The sequence below is a fragment of the Choloepus didactylus genome, chromosome 27 (genome assembly GCF_015220235.1).
Source record: "Choloepus didactylus isolate mChoDid1 chromosome 27, mChoDid1.pri, whole genome shotgun sequence".
NCBI lineage: Eukaryota > Metazoa > Chordata > Mammalia > Pilosa > Megalonychidae > Choloepus > Choloepus didactylus.
In genome coordinates this window covers 274,747-295,372 of record NC_051333.1, presented here as the reverse complement: position 1 = coordinate 295,372, position 20,626 = coordinate 274,747, and the positions used below count along the sequence as shown (strand labels likewise).

Sequence of the window (20,626 nt, the reverse complement as noted above, 5' to 3'; positions counted from 1 at the left end):
CGCCCGAGCCTACCCAATCAGCGCGCCCAAGCGGCGTCCTGCTGCCCAATCAAGAGCATGCTCCGCCCAGCCAGCGCCCAGCGTCGCCCAATCAGCAGTGCCTGCCGTCCAATCCCGCCCCCCCTGCGCCTGGCCTGCCCGGTCGGCGCTGGCCCCGCCGCGGCGTGCTTCCGGGGTCCCCGAGGGCCGCGGGTGCCTCTGCGTGGCAGGCCCCAGGCGGGCGGGCGGCGTCCCGAGTCGCCGGCCCGGAGACGTGGTTCCCAGCGCGGGGTGCAGGTGGGCGTTGGCGCTGGTCTGGATTTTAGCCTCGCGCTTCCTGCGCCGGGGAAGGGTGTCTTCGACCGGGCCGAGCTGGGCGCCTCTCCGCGGCGGGCACACGGTTGGTGTGGCCGGCGAAGGTCTCGGCTGAGCCGGCGGTCCCGGCCGGAGGGCTGCGGGGAGGGCAGGTTCTAGGCTGCGGTCTCCACGAGGAGGTCGCGGCCGGGGAGGCCGGGGCTCTCGGGCCTGGTGGAGTTCTCGGGCTGAACCTGGCGTTTCCGCTCCGGGGTTGGGGGCGCCCCCACGTTGACCTAGGGGTCCCGGCCGGAGTGGTGCTGGTGTCGGGACAGAGCTGGGAGTCTGCGAGGCTGCGGTTACACAAAATACCAGAAATGGATTGGTTTTTATTATGGGGGGTTATGAGGTTATGAATTTACAGTTTTAAGGCCATAGAAGTGTCTCTGTCGGCTTGGAAGGCACCGTGGTGGGCGTCTGCTGGTCCTTTGCTCCTGGGTCGCGTTTGAAAATGGCTTTCTCCAAACTGTCTCTGGGCTTCTGTCTCTCTTGGCTTCTCTCTGCTTGGTTCTCCTGGGGCGTTTCTCTGTAGGCATCTGGGAGTCCTCTCTTAGCTTCTCCAGGGCAAACTCTGGGCTTCATCTCTTAGCATGTCCAAATGTATGTCTGTCTGCATATCAAGCATCTGGGTCTGTGTCAGTGCTTAGCTTGTCCCCGGGGCAAACTCGGGATTACATATTTTAGCTTCTCTGAACATGTCCTCTCCAGTGAGTTCTCTTAAAAGACCCCAGTGATCTAATTAAGACCCACCCGGAATGAGTGGAGAAACACCTTAAGGAAATGATCTAATCAAATGGTCTCACCAAAGTTGAGTGAGTCACATCTGCATAGAAACAGTCAACAAAAGGTTCCACCCAACCAGACTGGCTTAAAAGATCATGGCTCTTCTGGGATCCATAACAGCTTCATACTGGCATGGGGGACCAAATCAGGAAGTGGTTCTAGGAAACTGTATAGCTGTCCAGAATAAAATTAAATCATATTTTCCATTCAGAAAGTTAAGTTTCAGGTATATTAAAGAATACAGGAATTATAGAAATGATACAAGAAGACAAAATAGTTTTTACAACCTTGTGATGGAAATGTCTCCCTAAGGAAGATCCCAAACCTAGAAGTCATCAAGAAAAAGACTGTCAAATTAGCACAAGAATTAGGACACGGACACACTGGGCCGACAACAAATTTCAGTGTAACGGTTTGGTGTGACAGATGTGAATTGTGTGGAGGTGAAAAGACTGGGAACCAGCAGCGTTGTCTATTCAAATCCTGCATTATCTCATCCTCCTTTGAGGAGGTACTCTTCCATTCTCCTCAGTGAGTTTCCCTGGTTTTCTAATGCACAACACTGAGTATTTCATGTTCTCATAAAAATTTATCTATAGCTTTAAATTTTTCCTAGTTGGCATTTATTTTCTTCATATTTCTTTTAACAAGAGTGGTGAGTGAGTATAGAGGCCCATGACATCAGACCCTGGCACTGCCAGCCCTCCTGGTGGCATCATCCACCGTCTCCTTGGCTGATCATCTTCAGTGTCATCATCCTTGCTCTCCTGGCAGATGTCCGCTCACATGAAGGGGCTCGCCCACCACCCTGCCCCCACACCACCACATTCTGCCCATTCCTGAGAGCTCTTCTCTGCCCACCTCAGCACCCCCTCCTGTTGCCCACTGCAGCACCTTCTTCCAAGTCTCCACAGTGTCCATCCACCACATCCTTTCTTGGTCCCTTTCCCTGTACCCTAACTCCAAATATTTTTCAGCCCTGCCAGAATCTCTAATCTGCTGTCCCAGTCACCATTTCACTGTCTTATCAACCCAGCACAGTTCAGATCCCATGGATCATCATAATACTCCTTTGCCTTTCACTCCCTCCATTATAATTTTTGGATAAAATCCCAACCTGGCAACCCAACTGCCCATTAACTGATGAATGGATAGACAAAAATGTAGTATATCCATACAATGGGATATTACTTAACCGTAAAAAGGAATAAAGTCCTGTTCATGCTACCTTATGGATGAACCTTGAAAATATCATCTTGAGTGAAAGAACTCATACAGAAAAGCCACATAGTGTGTGAGTCCATTTATATAAAGGCAAATCCATAGAGACAGTAAGTGGACTAGTGATTGCCAGGGGCTGGGAAGTGGGGAGAATGAGAGTGACTGCCAGTGGGTACGGACATTCTGACGTGATGAAAATGTTCTAAAATTGATTGTGGTGAGGGCTACAAAACTCTGTGGATATACCAGAAATACTGACTTGTGTGCTTTAAAAGGGTGGCATTATGGTCTGTGGATTACATCTCATTTTTTTTTAATTAGGTTAAAAAAAAAATCCCACCCCAGGTTAAGTCCAAATCTGCTCAGCTGCACGTGAACATCCAAACATGGCTGGTAAGACACACAATCAGGCCATCAAGGCTGACTTTCAGCTAGTACCCCAAATCTTAGGCACCCTCAGTGAGCGTCTCAGTAGGCCTGGTGCCTTGCCCTCATCACCACTCCACTTTAAGGTGACGATTTCACATCTCCTCCCTGCTGCCAATATATGCCCTTCTCACAGTTTCAGCTGACAACTTGCTCCTCATTTCCCTGAGGAAACAAGCCACCAGCAGACCTACTCATCTTCATGCAGCTACTGCCACATGCTCCACTGCCCATTGTCTATAATATGAACTCTGACCTGTGTGGGTCGATCCATGGGATCATGGAAACACAGGGATTCTCAGCCTGGAACAGCAGGAAATCGGGGGAATCTCCAAGATGCATCCCAGAACCTGGGAAGAGGAATGCCCAGTGTGTTCAGGGGTCCCTGAGACCACCCTCAGGTTCAGTGATTTGCTGGAAGGACAAAGGGGAGCTCTTCAACTTCATATCCAGCTGCGTCTGGAGGATCAAAGGCTCCCAAGCTTAGTAATGCATCCATTTATTTTACATTGTAATCTTATTCCTTTTACCTTAAGTGCTACTTCAGTAAAATTGTGAAGTTGAATTCTTGTCTTGAGTGCTCTTTACTTTTAGAACTATTTTCTGTCCCTCTACTCTTATTTCAGTGGGAGGTTACTTGAAGCCCAAACCAACTGAATCAAGACCTGATAAGGCTCAGGCCTTTTCTAACAGAGATCACAGGTTTGTGGTTTAAAAAGACAAACCTGTAACAGAAAATCACTTTGCAACCCCTAATGAAATAATGAAGGTAGGCAGTGATCACCAAGGACTACTAAAACCATTAGGTGAAAACTGTGAGAGAGACTTTATAATAGATGGATCAGGCTGACAGCACCTGAAGCCACTGATCAAAATTATCATCACAAAAAGTGCAATGACCAGACATCATGTGCCTTTTGCTATGATGTAAGAGGAAACACATGTAGCACCTGTGAAAGACTCTTGCCCCACCCCAAACAAAATCAAACCTAAATCTAATTAAGCCTTTAGAGCCAACTACCAGTTTACAGGGAAAAAAAAAGGGACAGAAGAAATTACACCATAATTATACAATTAGTAAAATCTAGAATGTAGTATAGGAAAAATTAACCTGGTTTCTTCATAAATGGAAAAAGAATGTGCTTGGGTAAACCCATAAATTAAGGTACTTAAGCACATTTGGACCCAGTGCAAGGTGCGAATCTTTTTTGGAACCTAATTTGAAGAAACAAAATGTTAAAAAAAAAAAAAAAGACACAATAGGGAAAATTAAACACTGAAAGATATTAAGGAATTATTGCTAATATTTTTAGGTTAATGATTTTTGTAGTTACATGTTTAAAAGTCATTTTTTAAATTATTCCTTTTTTTCCAATAGGCATTGGAAACCTTTTGTTGATTTTTTTTAAAGTTTTATTGATATAATTCACTTAACATATGTGCCAGTTTGAATGTATTATGTCCCCCAAACGCCATTATCTTTGATGTAATCTTGTGTGGGGTGACCTATCGGTGTTGATTAGATTGGAATTCTTTGAGTGACTACATGGAAATGCGCCCCACCCAACTGTAGGTGATAACTCTGATGAGATAATTTCCATGGAGTGTTCGCCCGCCCATTGGGTGGGCCTTGATCAGTGGAGCCATATAAATGAGCTGATGGGCAGAGGGAACTCAGTGCAGCTGAGAGTGGCATTTTGAAGAGGAGCTACAACCAGGAGGGACACTGAAGAAAGCCCAGGAGCTGCAGATGAGAGACAGTTTGAAGATGGCCGTTGAAAGCAGACTCTTGCTCCAGAGAAGCTGAGAGAGGACTAATACCCCAAGTGCAACTCAGAGTGACATTTTTGAGAAACTGCAGCCTAGAGAGGAACGTCCTGGGAGAAAGCCATTTTGAAACCAGAACTTTGGAGCAGACGCCAGCCACATGCCTTCCCAGCTAACAGAGGTTTTCCGGACACCATTGGCCATCCTCCAGTGAAGGTACCTGATTGCTGATGTGTTACCTTGGACACTTTATGGCCTTAAGACTGTAACTATATAACCAAATAAACCCCCTTTTATAAAAGCCAATCCATCCCTGGTGTTGTGCATTCTGGCAGCATTAGCAAACTAGAACACCATACAAAGCACCCACTTAAAGTGTACAATTCAAGGATTTTTAATATATTCAGAGTTGTCCAACTATCACTATAATCAAATTTAGATTGTCATCACTTCCCCCAAAAAACTCAGTACTCAGTAGTGACTCCTGTATCTTCCCAACCCCCCAAATCCCAGCCCTAGGCAACCATTAGTCTACTTTCTCTCTATGGTTTGCCCATTCTGGAAACAGTCATTATCTTTTAGAGATATATAGCCTTAGGCATTTATGAATAAAAATTTATTTCTGTGATTTGCATCAAAATAATACATTGTGGGGCACTGACTAGGTGAAGAGATGAATTTTTAAAAGTAGAATGCTAACAGTCAATGAAGCTGGGAGACAGGTACACTGGGGTTTCATTATACTAGTCTGTTTGAAAATTTCCATGGTAAAAACAAAGACACTTATTATCTCACAACAAAAAGTTCTGAGGTGGCTGCAGGCAGTATCTCATGGAGGATCCCATCACTGATTCCCATTCTTTCCACCTTTCTGCTCTGCCACCCTCAGCGGGTTCACTCTGCCTCCTGAGCTGGCTTCCTCACGATCCCAGGATGGCTGTGACTGTTCCACACTCTACTGACAACACGATCCAGAGGCAATAAAAGGGGACACACTGCTGTCCTAAGTCCATTTCTAAAAAGGAGGGAAGGGTCCCCAGAAGCTCCCAGCAGACTTGTCATTTCTCACGAGCCAGAATACTCTTGCCTAATCCAATCACGTAGCAAGACCACTCTGATTAGCTTAGAATCCATCAAGCCTCTCTTTTGCGGAGTTGGACAGATTGCAAACTCCCTTAAAGAATCAACAAATTCAGGGTCATGTTAGTAAAGAATAATAATGTGAGTAATGGCTGCTAGGTAGGTCACCAATGAGGTCAGCCCTATGAGGGGCAAGGCAAGGAAAACTGGGAGAGCACCCAGGCACAGAACACAACTCTGGACTTCACTGTGCCGAAGGCTGTGAAGGGCTTGAGTGATTCTGGCCAGAGGGTCCCAGCCTGAGGAGGGTTCCTGTCTTCCTCCTTGAAGAGCTAGAAGGGATCAGCAGATGGCGGGTCTCCAACCTCAAGACCCAAACAGTGGGAGACCAAATATACAAACGGGCAATGGCCAGAAAGTATATAAAAATACAGCTCTGGACCCACAACCTCTCCAACAATCAGCCCAGGAAGTAAATCCACAACCTCTGCAGTAACCGGCCGAAAATAGCATGACTTGGTCATCGACTGCGGGCTTCTCTCGTTTTTGGACCCGCTTCCAATTTAAGACCAAACAAAGCCAAATATGCTCCCCTGACCAATCACACAGGAAGCCACGCTTGTAGTTAGCTGCCTCCAGCTTCGCCACGCCAACAGCCTCCAATCAAAGAATACCCAAAGCCTTCCTTGTATCCACTATAAAGCTTTCTAGTTCTCCTGCCCACTGCTGAGTATCTGCCCGAGGCAGTCGATGGCGGCTGACTCCCTCGCTTTGGCAGAAAGCTCCGCATAGCCTTCTCCTGTTCTCATTGGGTGGTCTTCATTATTTCCGCAGGTCTCGGTGTTGGACAGACCCAGGAGGAAAGGATGGTGCGAAGCGTAGCTCAGACCCGAATCCCGACCTCGACTCCGCCGCGATCTCCGCAGTCGCGGCCACGGCCGCCCGCGGCTCAGACGTGGGCTGCGGCCCGGTCGCCGGCCGCCAGATGAGGTGAATCAGAGCTGACCGTTTCACCGGAGCCGAGCGGAGACGATCGCCCCCGGGCAGAGCCCGACCCACAAGCCGAGCTAGGGCAACTTCCAAACCCCAAGACGAGACAGTCCAAAAGGGAAAACCTGGGTCTCGCTCGCGCTGCGCCTCACGGGCCCACGCCCGGACGTGGCCGGCACAGACGTCACAGCCGGGAGGAAATGACGAAGCCGCGCTCCCTTCTGGGACTTGTAGTTCACCGCTCCGAGCTCTTGCACTTCCGTGGGCCACCGGAAAAGCCGCCATTTTCCAGGCGCTGGTGGGTCTGGCGCTCCAATTCCAGCTAGGGTTCGGGTCTTACCTGGAAGGAACGGGGGCAGAAGAAGAAGCCAGACCGACCCGCAGTGACCTGGGCAGCGCCGGCCGAGGGGGCAGGCCCACCTGGGACCGCTGCTGTTGAAGGTCCGGAGAGGGGGCTGATGAGACCGCGGTCCTGGCTGCAGCGCCGGGTGGGGGCCGGGCGCCTCCTGCTGGGAGCCGGGGTCCCTCCAGCTGCAGGGGCGGGCGGTGGACCAGTCTGGTCGGGTTTCTTTTGCTGCAGGAGCACCTGAGGGAGCCGAGAGGGATGCAAACCGGCCGAGGGCTTTCGAACTCCAAGGTCGGGAGGGTCTGGCTGACCTTCTGCAGAGAAGAGCCGAGATTCCTTTGCGTGGCATACCCGGCTGGTGTTGGGGTTTCAGGCTGGCACACAAGGTTTCCGGCCCTTTTCTTCTCCATCAGTTCATCTTTGGCCCACACACTCCCAAGAGGCGCACGGTGCAGGAGGAGCTAGTGGCCAAGGGCCTCCTGAAAGGGGCACCAGGCGAGGAGGCTCCTGTACCCCAGAGGCTGCCCAGCCCTAGGACACAGCTATGTTTTCTTCCACTAGTAAGTGAACCTTGAACTCAGGTTGAAGGAAAAGTGAGTGTTTTCCAAGTGGACAAAGTCAATCCAGGCAAAGCAAATGGTGTGAGCAAGCACCAGGAAACAGGGAGGGGCCTGTGCGTTGGGGGTGCCTGCAGTGTTGCTGGAGCCCCAAGTTAGGGACAGAGTGTGAGAGGGGGCTGCACAGGTGGGCTGGACAGGAGGTGTGGAGAGCAAGGACACTGTCCTGTGAGTGAGGGGTGCGGGGTTCCATTTGACTTCAGACAGAGCTCCGGCCATGGATGAGACTTGTCGGGGGCTGGAGAAGGTTGTGCTGGTGTGGAAGGTGCAGTGTTGGATTTCAGAGAACTTAAGAGAGTAGAAGCATCTGGCCGTGGAAATAACTAGAACACAAGTATGCCAAGAAAAGAAAGGGCTGAGGCAGATGCTGCATTTCTGTTAGAGACAGGATGGAGGTCACACAGTGGGTGAGAAGAGACATCCCCAGTGACTGTCAGGTGTATTGCGTTCAGGAGCTTGTAGAGGACATGGCTGGGGGGGGGACAAGTCTGGGGAGCCCAGGAGGGAGGTCTGGCTGAAGATGAAGCCTGGGGAGCCCTTGGTGTACAGGGCCAGGTGGGGGCGACAGGAGGCCTGGGCCGGTACTAGAAACCCCACCCCACAGGAAGCTAAAGAGGAAAAGGGACTAGAAAGAGCAAGAAGAGGCACAGACAGGGAATTTTATGTCCCAGTGTAATTGTTATGACAAAATCTGCTGTGCCCCTAGTGTGTGTCAGGTGCGGCGTTAAGCTCTACAAGTGTGGTTGTTTAATCCTGCAGCAGCCCCAGAGGCGGGGCATGCTTTTATTACAGATATCTGCAGATTAGTAAACTGAGGCTGAGAAGTTAAGGAGGCCAGCTCCAGACCCCACAGCAGGGGGTGGTGGAGCAAGACTGTGTGCCCAGGGAGTCTGATTGCAGCAGTGTATTCCCAGCCGTCATCCTAAGCGACCTCTGGGTGAGGAAGGAGGTCAGAGGGTGAAGACAAAGCCATTGGGAGATTCCTCGGATGACCACGAGCACCAGGACAAGAGAGCGTTGCATGGGGTCTCAGGCACGCCTTCTCGAGCCTGGTGCTCGTTTGTGTGTGTTCAGGGGTAGGAGGTCAGGGAGGAGAAGGGCAGGGTTTGAAGTAACACCATTGGCAGGTAGATTGTGGGGTGAAGAGGGGCAGACGGGAGGGTGGGCTGCTCTGTCAAGGGCTCATCTCTGAGGAGATGAGGCACTGGGGATGGGGGCCGAGCACTGGGACACAGGAGTCCCCTTGACCAGAAGGAAAACTCTCCTATGAGGAGACAGAGGAGGAGGTGGGGGGGGGGGGCGACTGTGCAGTCTTGAAGTGCGTGTGCCAGGAGGTTTGGTGAGTGCAGAGTCATCCACTTGGAGCCGGTTAAGAAGCAGATGTGCCTCCCTAGGGAGTCCAGTGGCGAGAGAGGCCCAGAGGTGGGGCAAGCGTGGGCTCACAGCTTTGGGTGTGGAGATGGAGCCGACGCTCAGCGGAGCCCAGCGTCCCACCGGTCCAAGACACCATGTGGTTTCTCCACCCAGGACTGAGGCTGGCAGGAGTGGACAGAGGGCAGCGGGTGGCAGTGGGGCAGAATGTGCTGAAAAAACAGGCGAGAGAGACTGAAGGGTGACCCAGGGTCGAGAATGCTAGGAAAGCAGACGGGCAGCGGGCGGAAGTGGGGTGTACGGGAAAGGGGGGCCGGGAGCCAGGGGGACAGTGAGCCTCGGACCAAGAGCGGCCGAGCTCCCGGCTCCCCGGGCCCCAGCTGTGAGGCCTCCGTTTTGCTCAGGCTCTCTCTGCCTCCGTTTATTCATCCACAGAAGGGCAGACAACACTGATAATCTCCCTCCTGCAGTCTCAGGGAGGATCAAATGCGGGAAACCGTGGAGCCCGTAGGATGTGCAGCCTGAGTGGCCGAGGAGGCGGGGGCGTGAGCCGCGGCGGGGGGTTGTGGTCAGAAGCCCCAGTGCCTTTTCATTCATGTCTTTGACTGACACGGGGTTACGTGGTCCCACCTGCGAGGTTTCGGGCCCCTGAGCTGTGCAGCGGCCGGGAGAGGAGCTCGGCACCTGGCGCTTCGCAGATGGATGGCGCTCGTGGAGCGGTGAGACCTGCTGAACTTTCCCGGACGCGTGGTGCGATTCTCAGTTCTCCAGGGGAAATGGGCTTGTTGGAGGAAAACCAGACTCAAACCTAGCAAAGGGCACATGTCTTCCCCTCAGAATGATGAGCTGGGGGTGTTTGTTTTCTGGAGGGGCTCTTTGTCATCTCCTCTGGCCCAAATGGGGTTCGCAGTTTGAGGGGATCAGGCCCAAGTTCTTGGTGAACTGGGAAGAACCGTGCAAATAGACACTTTGGTGGCGTGAGCGTGGGTGTGAGCACGGGCGTGGGTCCGGGCAGACGGGGGTCCCGCGTGTGTGGCGAGTGGAAGGCGCGGGTGGGCGAGGACTCGGGGCGAGGCTCTGCCCAGCTGTGTCGGTGACGGCAGCCGAGACACGAGACTAGCAGAGGGCGGGGAGCGCGTTTGCTGACCAAGGCGGAAACTTCAGGAGCAAAGTCGGTCAGGCAGGGGACTGTGGGCGCGGTCGGGAGGGCGGCCCTGCCCTTGGCCGTCCTGGGGATTTTCCCGTCCCCCGGCCGCCTCCTCACCCACCCTCACCTATTTTTTGAAACCGGCTCACATTTGCGATCTTTTTAAATTGTATAATTTTGGGAGGAAGGGAACAGATCACATTTAATTGTGACCTTTTAAATTGTACTTTTTTAGGGGGAGAACCAGCTCATGTTTAATTCAGATTATTTTAAAGTGGACAGTTTTCTTTTAATCTGCACATGCTTAATTGTGATATATTAAAATTATACAATTTTTTTTCCTGAAAATTAGTGCTTATTTAATTGTGGTATTTTAAAACTGCAATTTGGGGAGGTGGGGATGGGCTTAAGTCACGTTTAATTGGGATATTTTTAAATTGTACTTTTGGCGATAGAGGAAACCAGCTCATGTTCAATTGTGAAATTTTTCAGTTGTACAATATATTTTTTTGAAACCTGCTCATGCTTAATTGTGATGTTTTTGAATTATACCTTTTTCTGGAAGGTAACCAACTCACATTTAGTTGTGATATTTAAAAATGTACAGTTGTTTTGATATCCTGCCCCCAGTCCTTATGTTTACTTTCTTAAAATGACAGGAAGACCCGCCCTTCTTGCCTTACTGTGGAGGGATTGCTGTGTGCCTGTGAGTGCACAGTTTAGACATCTTGAGCCGTGGGCAGCCCGGTGTTGGCTGCAGGCCCCGGCTCAGGCCGTCTGAGCTCACGCCTGCAGTTGGGAGGCTTGTGTGGCGACCTTGGCTGTCCTCGGAGCCGAGAGAGGGAGATAATGCCGTCCGAGGCCCGTGTGGGGACTTGCCGGAGCTGCCCTGATCCCCTGTTCCCTCTCCTTTGCTCGGGGTTGGGCGTGGGTTTGGGGAGTGTGAGGGGACTGGGGTGGCTGAATCCCTGATTGTTCCCCCACCCCAGCACCTCCTCCTGGGACTATGTCCTCTTCACAGCGGCGTCTTCCGATGGGAGGAGGAAACGGAGACTCTCCTCTAGCCAGGCCCATCCCAGGTGAGTTGGGGATGTTCGCTCTCAGGGCCTCGGATCACGTCCCCTCCTTCCCAGGCCGGCACACCCGCAGCGGCCCTCACAGGCTGGTTCCGCTGTGGCTGCACCCCTGGATTCCTGCCGGACAAGACCCTCATGAGGCATCGGCTCCTTGCACGAGCCTCACTTCTGGGCTTCGTCTCTAGTTCAGACATTTTGTTTGGTGTCTTTGCTTCGCATCTCAGAAGCGTCCCGTTGGAGTGTGGTGGTTGCTTGAAAACTGTCTCCTGATTCAGAGGTGGGGAGAGAAGGCCCCTCACGTCTGCAGGGCTCTGCCACGAGACCTTTGAGTTGGGCGCTGCCCCGGGTCACTGCCCTCAGGTGTTGGCTGCTTCCTGGAGGCCACGGGTCGGTGCCCCTCCAGCCTGAGGGTCTCCGAGGCCAGACCATTCCATTCTTGGGGATGCTCAGTGACTAGGATGGGACCCCCTGCTGGGCGACGCTGTCTTCAGAGCCGTGCCAGGGCACATGCCTCAGGGAGGTCGGAGCACGGCCCGGGGTCTGGCCAGTGCGGTGAGAAGCCGAGGTGCCAGCGTGGACGGACTGCAGGGCCGGGGATCACGGCCCTCGCCTGCCAGCCTGCCTGGAAAGCCATAAAGGGCCACATAGTAAGTGTTTTGAGTTTTGTGGGCCACGTACAGCCTCTCTTGTGTATTTTTTTTCTTTTTTTTACACATTCTTATAAAAACATAAAGTCATTCATAGCCTAATAGAAAAAGAACACAGCTGGCTTTGTCCCGTGAGCCGGAGTTTGCCGGTCCCTGCTTCAGCACTTCCTTTTTGCTGGCTTTGAATCTGTGGTTTTGAAGAGAAGCTGGGGGTGACCGTCTCCCAGTGGGAATCCTATCGTTTCTAGTCCAGAAATTGGGTTCGTTGGTCGGATTGGCGGGGTGCTCAGAGAAGTAAAATCCCGCCCGCTGCACCCTCTGCCTCTGTGTGATGTTCACCGCCTGGTGTCCGTGTTGCTTGGAGCACAGCCCAGACGCAGACGCCTCGTAGATGCGCACACGGTGGACACCGTCCACACACACCAGCTCCCTGCCCTGGGCTGCTGCGTGCCCCCACCCTCCATGCGGGGGCGGCAGGACCCCAGCCGAGCAGTAACGCTGAGATGGTTCAGGCACCTGTGGCATTTGAGGATGTGGCCGTGACCTTCACCCCAGAGGAGTGGGGGCACCTGGAGCCCACCCCGAGGACCCTGTACCGTGACGTGACCCTGGAGGCCTTCGCGCACCTGGTCTCTGTGAGTGAGGCGGCTCTGCCTGGAAAATGGCCATCTGCTTTTGCGGGAGCTTTCTCTCTCTGGAGCTTCTGCGAGTGTGGCCGGGCTGGGCTGGTGTATTCTGGAAGCAGCGCACTATCGGCACAGGTCCTGGGGGTTGTCGCTCTTCGGAGGTTTCTGACTTGTAGTCCAGGGAGTGGGCGGCTGCCTCGGGATAGCACCAGGCCCTTCCTTTTCCATCTGCCTCCCACCCTAGAGGTTGAGGGGCTGTGCCTCTAGACACGATTCTTTGTCTCCGAGCAGGCGACCGAGTTCTGTCTTTCCGCATGACTAGGGTTTCTGCTTTCCGTGCCGGGCGTGCTCTCCCAACTGGAGCGGGCAGAATTCCTGAAGCTGGTGCAGCAGGGACCTCCCCAAGGTGAGGGCAGGGCTGCAGGCGAGCCTCTGCAGCGCATGGTCAGCTGGCTAGGGGCTAGAGAGCTCTCCGCTGGGCCCTGCGATCTGAGGAGGGGAGGCCTTCTGGGGTGGGCTTGTTCACAAGTTCCCCACTGCCTTATCCTGGCGGAGAAGGCAGTGCTGTGTTCTCGTCCACATCAGCCTTTCTGTCCACGCCCAGCCCGCAGAGAATGGTGTGTTGCTGGTGTCAGGTTCACCTCACATCCCTGTCACCCCCTTGGTTGCCCTCCCGCTGCAGCCTGTCTTGTTCCCGGGCCTCGTGCCTCCCCCCTTTCTCGAGCCCCTCGTTCTGACCTCCCCCCAGAGGGGCAGCTCCTCTTGCCCTTGCCTTGCGGCTGGAGGTCCAGCCTCCCCCATCCCGGATGTTCCCTGTACTTCATCATCCCGAGGTGTGATAAGAACTTGTTAATTCTAGGGAATGCCAGTGGCCCACTCCTTCCAGAGGAATTCCTCCAAAATCACTGTCTTAGTTTGCCGGGGCTGCGATGACAAATACCATGGAATGGGTTGGCCTGACAACAGGATTCTATTGTTTCACAGCTTTGGAGGCTAGAAGTCCAAATCAGGGTCCGGCCGGGCCATGCTCTCCCCGAGTCTGTAGCGCTCTGGTGCTGCTTGCTGGCAGTCCTGGGCTCCTTGCTTGTCAGATGCGTCTTTGCCTCGATCCCTGTCTCCTCTCTGGCTTCTCCCTAGCAACTGAGTCTGAATTTCCTCTGCTTATCGGAACTTCAGCCATGTTGGATCAAGGTTCACCTGATTCATCCAAGGGGATCTTTAAAGGTCCTGCTTACAAATGAGTTGACACCCCCCAGCCCAGGGGTCAGAACTTGACCATATCTTTGTTGGGGGTGGATTCAGTCCACCACGGTCACCATTCCTGGACCTGCTTTCCCACCTCCTCGAATCCCATGCTGCTACCTCCTTGTCCTCCCAGTGTCGTATTAGTTGGGCTTTTTAAAACTATTGTTTAGTGGCTTTATTGAGTTCTCATTCACATACCATACAGTTCACCCATTTAAGGTGCATAGTTCAGTGGTTTTTAGTGTTTTCACAGAGTTGTGCAACCATCACCACAGTCAATTTAGAAATGTTCATCACCTCAACTAATTGGGCTTCTTTTCCTGACGTTTTATCTGTTTTGTGTTTTGTTTTTTTTAATTGATAGACTTTAATTTTAGAGCACTTTTAGATTTACAGAAAATTTAGCAGAAAGTACAGTGTCCCCATCTAGCCCCTCTCTCCTACCACTCATGGTTTCCCCTATTATTGACATTTGCATTAGTGTGGTCCATTTGTTGCAGTTGATGAGCTAAAATTGATATATTATTGTTAACTAAAGCCCGTAGTTTACATTATGGTTCATTCTTTGTGGTGTACAGTTCTGTGGGTTTTGACAAATGCGTAATGCCATGTATTCACCATCACAGTATCATACAGAAGAGTTTCACTCCCCTAAATGCCCTGTTGCCCACCTGCTTATCCTCCTGAACCCCTGACAACCACTGATCTTTTAACTTCTCTCGAGTTATACCTTTTTCAGAATGTCATATAGCTGGAACCAATGCAGTATGCAGCCTTTTCCAACATGCTTCGTTCACTTGGCAGTATGCGTTATATATATACGTACCCTTCCCACCAGCCCCTGTGTTCCTCCAGGCTGGAGGCAATGTGTGTACCTCCTGCAGCCTCTGGTGTCTCTTCCCCTGAAGTCTCACCTACACTTACTCATCCTTGGTCCTCCTTGCATCACCCTAGCCACATCCCTCGTGTCAAATCAGTTATGCCCCTCATACCATGCCTCAAATGCTGTCATTCTGAATTTAGTTTATCATCAGCTTCTTCTCATCTGGCATAAATGTTCTTTCCTGCCCAGCTCACCTGAACTTTATGTTTCCTCGTTTTGTGATCCTGACAGACATCCTGCCACAGGACATTTATCCTCCTTTGCCTGGTTTTCAACAACAGGCACAGCTGGGCATATCTCAGTCACCAAAGATTTCTTTTCTCCTCCTTGTCCCCAGAATACCCCATTGTTCCCCTTCAGTGGGGCATGATATCTTTGAAAAAGTTCTTTCCATCAGGAGTTCTCAGACAGTGCCCTAGAGGAATACAGCAGAGTCTTGAAAATGAGAATGACTTTGGGGTGGGCGGAGGAGGGGGGCATAGGTAGGAACCTTGCCCAAGAGGGTTAAAGAGTCTTCGTTTGACACAAGGGAAGCATCTTCCTAGGAGGCAAGAGATGGCCAAGGCAGGAGTATAGTTAATGCTTTACCAGACGGGAGCCTTGTGTCCTGGTAACCACAGAGAAGGGACTGTGGGGACTTGGGCAGAGAGACTTGATAGTACTAGACGTGTGCAGCTACCTGAGTAAAACGAGCAGAGTGATAACCGAACGGGGGATCCAGGAGAAACCAGACCAGTGTCCTGAGCTGGAAGCCTGGGGCTTTAAGCTGCACTCATCATTAGAGTTTAGTGGTATCGTCAGCAGAGGTGAGAAAACTAGCAAGGGCGACAGGTTTGACAGCACCAGGTACAAAAGCACACCTTACGCCACACTCTCTGCCAGGCTCACATATTAATTCATTTAATCCTCAAACCTTGTATGCCGAGAATTCTTACTCCTGGCTTACTGCCGAGGGAATGAGGCTCAGAAAGGCTACGGACCTTGTCCGAAGTCACCAAACTGCCGAGTCAGCCTGCAGCGAAATCTCGCTGAATGTGCCGTCTCAGGGAGCACAGTGCTATCAGTTATGGCGTGGGTGATGTGAGTTCTCTCACCCTGAGGCCCCTAAGTAAATGATAGAATTGGTGAGTAAGGAATAGTAAGTCATTATTGGAGTATGAGATGCTGTTACGAGATCCAGACCCTGAACGTAAGTAGACTAACTTAGATTCTGGGTCTTCTAGGATGAGGCACCAGTTAGGATCCTGTATTAATTTCCTGTAGCTGCTGGGAGAAATTAACACCAACTGGGTGGCGTGAAACAATGGAAATTTGTTCTCTTCCAGTTCTGGAGGCCAGGAGTCCAGAATCAGTGCTGTTGGGCTGAAGTCATCGTGCTGCAGAGCCACACTCCTTCCAGGGGCGCTGCGGGAGAATCGTTCCCTCCTCCTTCCAGCTTCCGGTGGCTGCTGGCACCCTTGGCTTATGGCCACTTCACAGCCTTGAAGGCCAGCATCTTCACATCTCTCTGTCTGTTCTCACATCATCTTGTCCTTTCTCTGTAAAATCTCCCTCAGCTTCTCTTTTGATAGCATTTAGGGCCTACCTGGATAATCCAGGATAGTATTCCCACCTCAAGATTCTTAATTTACTCACATCTGCAAAGTCCCTTTTTCCAAATAAGTTAACAATTACAGGTTCCAAAGGTTGGGATGTGGGATCTCTTTCAAAGGGCCATTTCTCAGCCTACTACATATCCTATCTCAGCAATCTAAGTATGGTGTGTTGAGTGCTTTATGCCTTGTAGGTCAAATTCTTTCAGTGGATTTCTCCTTTAATCTTCACCCTCCTGTTTATCCTTACTCCTATGCTCTTTTTGAGGATCAATCCTCCTAGGTCATCTTTGCATTATTGTTCCCTATTTTGTACAACTTATTTCCTGTTTACAGCTTACTTCCTGTTTGCTGATCCATGCCTCCTTTTCACATCCTGCATGCATATTACATTCCTCAGATTAAAAACAGTCCACAGACACCTCATACACTCTGTGGTCACCTTCATCCCACCAACCCAATCTTTTTTTTTTTCCCCCTCTCTTTAGACATTTTATTTATTTATTTATTTATTTATTTATTTATTCAGTTTTATTGAAATATATTCACAGACCATAGAGTCATCCATGGTATACAATCAACTGTTCACAGTATGATCATATAGTTATGCATTCATCACCACAATCTATTTCTGAACATTTTCCTTACATCAGAAAGAATCAGAATAAGAATAAGAAATGAAAGTAAAAAAAGAACAATCAAACCATCCCCCCCATCCCACCCTATTTGTCATTTAGTTTTTATCCCCATTTTTCTACTCATCCATCCATACACTAGATAAAGGGAGTGTTATCCACAAGGTTTTCACAATCACACTGTCATCCCTTGTAATCTACATTATTATATAATCATCTTCAGGAGTCCAGACTACTGGGTTGGAGTTTGGTAGTTTCAGGTATTTACTTCTAGCTATTCCAATACATTAAAACCTAAGAGGTGTTATCTATGTAGTGCATAAGAATGTCCACCAGAGTGACCTCTTGACTCCATTTGAAATCTCTCAGCCACTGAAACTATTTCATCTCATTTTGCATCCCCCTTTTGGTCAAGAAGATACTCTCAGTCCCACGATGCCAGGTCCAGATTCTTCCTTGGGAGTCATATCCTGCATTGCTGGGGAGATTTACACCCCTGGGAGTCGGGTCCCACGTAGGGGGGAGGGCAGCGAGTTCACCTGCCAAGGTGGCTCAGTTAGAGAGAGGCCACATCTGAGCAACAAAGAGGCACTCGGGGAGACTCTTAGGCACAATTATATGCAAGTTTAGCCTCTCCGTTGCAGTAACGAGCTTCATAAGGGCAAGTCCCATGATCAAAGGCTCAGCACATCAAACCACCAGTCCCAGTGTTTGTGACAACATCAACACCAGTCCAGGTGAGGAAGTCGAACACCTCTGCACCTTCCCCCGGCTCCTCGGTGGGGTGAGGGGGGAGGCTGTAAATATATTTTTTATTCTCTGCCCAAATTACTTTGGGGTGTGTCACTATTTCACTCGAACCTATACTAACCTAGCATATCTCACTTCCTATTCAAAGTTCCATGTAATTGCCACCAACCCACTCTTAAGACTTTCTCTAGTAATTCAGCAATTTTGGGTTTCTTTCCAACTGCAGTACTCCACTTAAAGAGAAAGAGTCCGCTTCCAAAGACGGCTTTGCTAGGGAAGAATTGTCCCATGGCTTGGAAATGAAACGCTGTTCACGGGAAGAGGGTCCTTGGTCTGTGTCGTTAGGAGAGGTGCAGGATTGGAGGGACTACCTAGTGAAGCGCAGCACTCTTTGGGTGAAATGGTACTTACCTCAGAGAGACTGTCTGCTTAAGAAAAACATTTTCAGCTTGAAGTTGGGAGACACTATAGTCTGCATTTAAGCCTTCTACCTCAGACATTACCTACAAGGACACAGTTCCATAAGCTTGACTCACAAGTTAAAAGGCTGAAATAGAATTCAGTTTTCATTGATCATCAGAAAGTCGGCAGGTCAGAAGCCCTGTGAAAATCCTCAAAGTACTAAAGCCTTCTGTCACAGCATTTACTTGAATAAACTAGCAAAATCTGAAACAGAAAATAAACCTTATGAATATACTGTTAGTGGTGAGTCTTTCAACTATGGTATCTCCCTTCATTTTCATAATAGAATTTTTTTAGTGGAGAATAGTGGTGAATGTAAGGAATATGGAAACCTCTTTAACCGTAGCAGGTCTCCGAATGAACATGAGCCAGTACATTTTGGAGAAAGTCAGTGTGCTTGTGATGAGTGTGGGGAAACCTGTTCTGAGAGTTTGTGCCTTGTACAAATGGTAGAAAGCAATCTTGGAAAGGCATCATTCAGATGTAAGGAGGGCCGTGAAATCTTCCACAAGGCCTCATATTTTCCTCATAATGTCATTGAGACTGGAAAGAAGCCATATGCATGTAGTCAGTGTGGAAAATCTTTCAGCTGTTGCTCTAAGCTTGTTGTACATCGGAGAACTCATACTGGAGAGAAACCTTATGAATGTAACCAATGTGGGAAATCCTTCACCCAGAGTTCCAAACTTATTAGGCATCAGTGAACTCATACACAGGAAAAACCATGTAAATGTCACAAATGTGGAAAATCCTTCCGGTGGAACTCTAACCTTATTGTACATCAAAGAATTCATACCAGTGAGAAGCCATATAAGTGTGCTCATTGTGGAAAGTCCTTCAGCCAAAGCTCTGCCTTTGTTGAACATAAAAGAACTCACACTGGAGAGAAACCCTATGAATGTGACCAGTGTGGAAAATCCTTCATTCAAAGCACTCAGCTTACAAGGCATCTGCAAATTCACACTGGAGAGAAGCCATATAAATGCAATCAGTGTGAAAAAGCTTTCACTGGGAGATCTCACCTTGTTGTGCATCAGAGAACTCATACTGGAGAGAAACCTTTTGAATGTAGTCAGTGTAGAAAAGGTTTCACTGGGAGCTCTCACCTTCATTCACATCAGAAAATCCATTCTGGACAGAAACCATAAGTGCTTGTTTGAATGTATTATGTCCCCCAGAAAAAGCCATATTCTTTGATGCGATATTGTGGGGCAGGCATATTAGTGGGGATTAAGTTGGAACATTTGGATTAGGTTGTTTGCGTGGAAATGCGTCCCACCCAGCTGTGGGTGATGACTGATGAGTTAATATCCATGGAGGCATGCTTGATCAGTGGAGCCATATAAATGAGTTGACAAACAGAAGGAACTCAGTGCAGCTGAGAGTGACATTTTGAAGAGGAGCTACAGCCAAGAGGGACACTTTGAAGAAAGCACAGGAGCTGCAGATGAGAGACAGTTTGAAGACAGCCGTTGAAAGCAGACTCTTGCTCCAGAGAAGCTAAGAGAGGACAAATACCCCAAGTGCAACTAAGAGTGACATTTTTTAGGAACTGCAGCCTAGAGAGGAATGTCCTGGGAGAAGGCCATTTTGAAACCAGAACTTTGGAGCAGATGCCAGCCACATGCCTTCGCAGCTACCAGAGATTTTCCAGACACCATTGGCCATCCTCTGGTGAAGGTACCCGATTCCTGATGTGTTACCTTGGACACTTTATGGCCTTTAGACTGTAACTGTGTAACCAAATAAACCCCCTTTTATAAAAGCCAGTCCATCTCTGGTGTTTTGCATTCTGGCAGCATTAGCAAACTAGAACACCGTATGAATGTAATGACTGGGAAATCCTTTGGGCAGCAATCTCAGATTGTTGTTCATAAGTGAACTCATACTGGAGAGAAACCTTATGAATGCATTCACTGTGGAAAAGCTTTCAGCCAGAGGTCTCCCCTCATTGTGCATCAGAGAACACACATTGGAGAGAAACTCTTTCATTGTAATGTGTGTTAAAGCCATCCGTCGGAGGTCATGTCTTATCGAACATCAGAGAACGCATACTGGAGAAAAGCTCTATGAATGCGTTGACTGTGGGAAAGCCTTTAGTGATCAGTCAACTCTTCCCAAACACAAGAGAACTCACACTGGAGAGAAACCCTATGAATGTAGCCATCACAAAAAGGCCTTTAGCCAGCGGTGTCAACTTACTAAGCATCAGAGAATTCATACTGGAAAGGAACTCTATGAATGTGACAAATGTCAGAAAGCTTTGTTATAACACATCCCTTATTAAACATGAGAAAACTTAGGATAAAGAAATCCTATCGATAAGCAATGTGGGAAAAAAAACCCTACCAGACCCTCTTTGCACCAAGATGTGATTCTCAGTGTGACAATTCCAAGTGATTAATTTGCATGCTAAAATGTGTCTGTCACTGCGTTTAGGTGAGAAACTATGAATATGACCACCTCAGTAAGAGCTCTTAGATAAGCAGGAGTTCTCACAATGGAGCTCTGAACTCTCCTGATAATCTTTTTTTGTGAAAAACAACTACTGAAACTTAATCAGATGTCCTTCTAACACATTTCTAGAAATGATGAATGATGAAGGACTGAAAGATATTCTTGGTAAACA

The 20,626-nt window shown here is 49.6% G+C and overlaps 1 protein-coding gene and 1 long non-coding RNA gene across 3 annotated transcripts; both read left to right on the top strand.

Moving 5' to 3' along the window:
- The first annotated feature begins 51 nt into the window (after positions 1–51).
- LOC119521026 lies at positions 52–16,624 on the top strand. Of its 2 annotated transcripts, XR_005214278.1 has the most exons (7): positions 52–276; positions 6,445–7,041; positions 7,181–7,506; positions 11,071–11,804; positions 12,053–12,439; positions 12,753–12,836; positions 15,884–16,624. It is a non-coding gene; the product is annotated as an uncharacterized LOC119521026 (long non-coding RNA). The 2 variants fall into 2 exon arrangements; XR_005214277.1 differs by having other exon boundaries at positions 11,071–12,439.
- Positions 16,625–17,460: 836 nt separating this feature from the next.
- LOC119521021 (zinc finger protein 544-like) lies at positions 17,461–19,440 on the top strand. Its single transcript, XM_037818983.1, is given in 2 exon segments — positions 17,461–17,522; positions 17,762–19,440. A coding segment is annotated over 1 exon segment (702 nt). The 5' UTR covers positions 17,461–17,522; positions 17,762–18,443; the 3' UTR covers positions 19,146–19,440.
- The last annotated feature ends 1,186 nt before the right edge of the window (positions 19,441–20,626 follow it).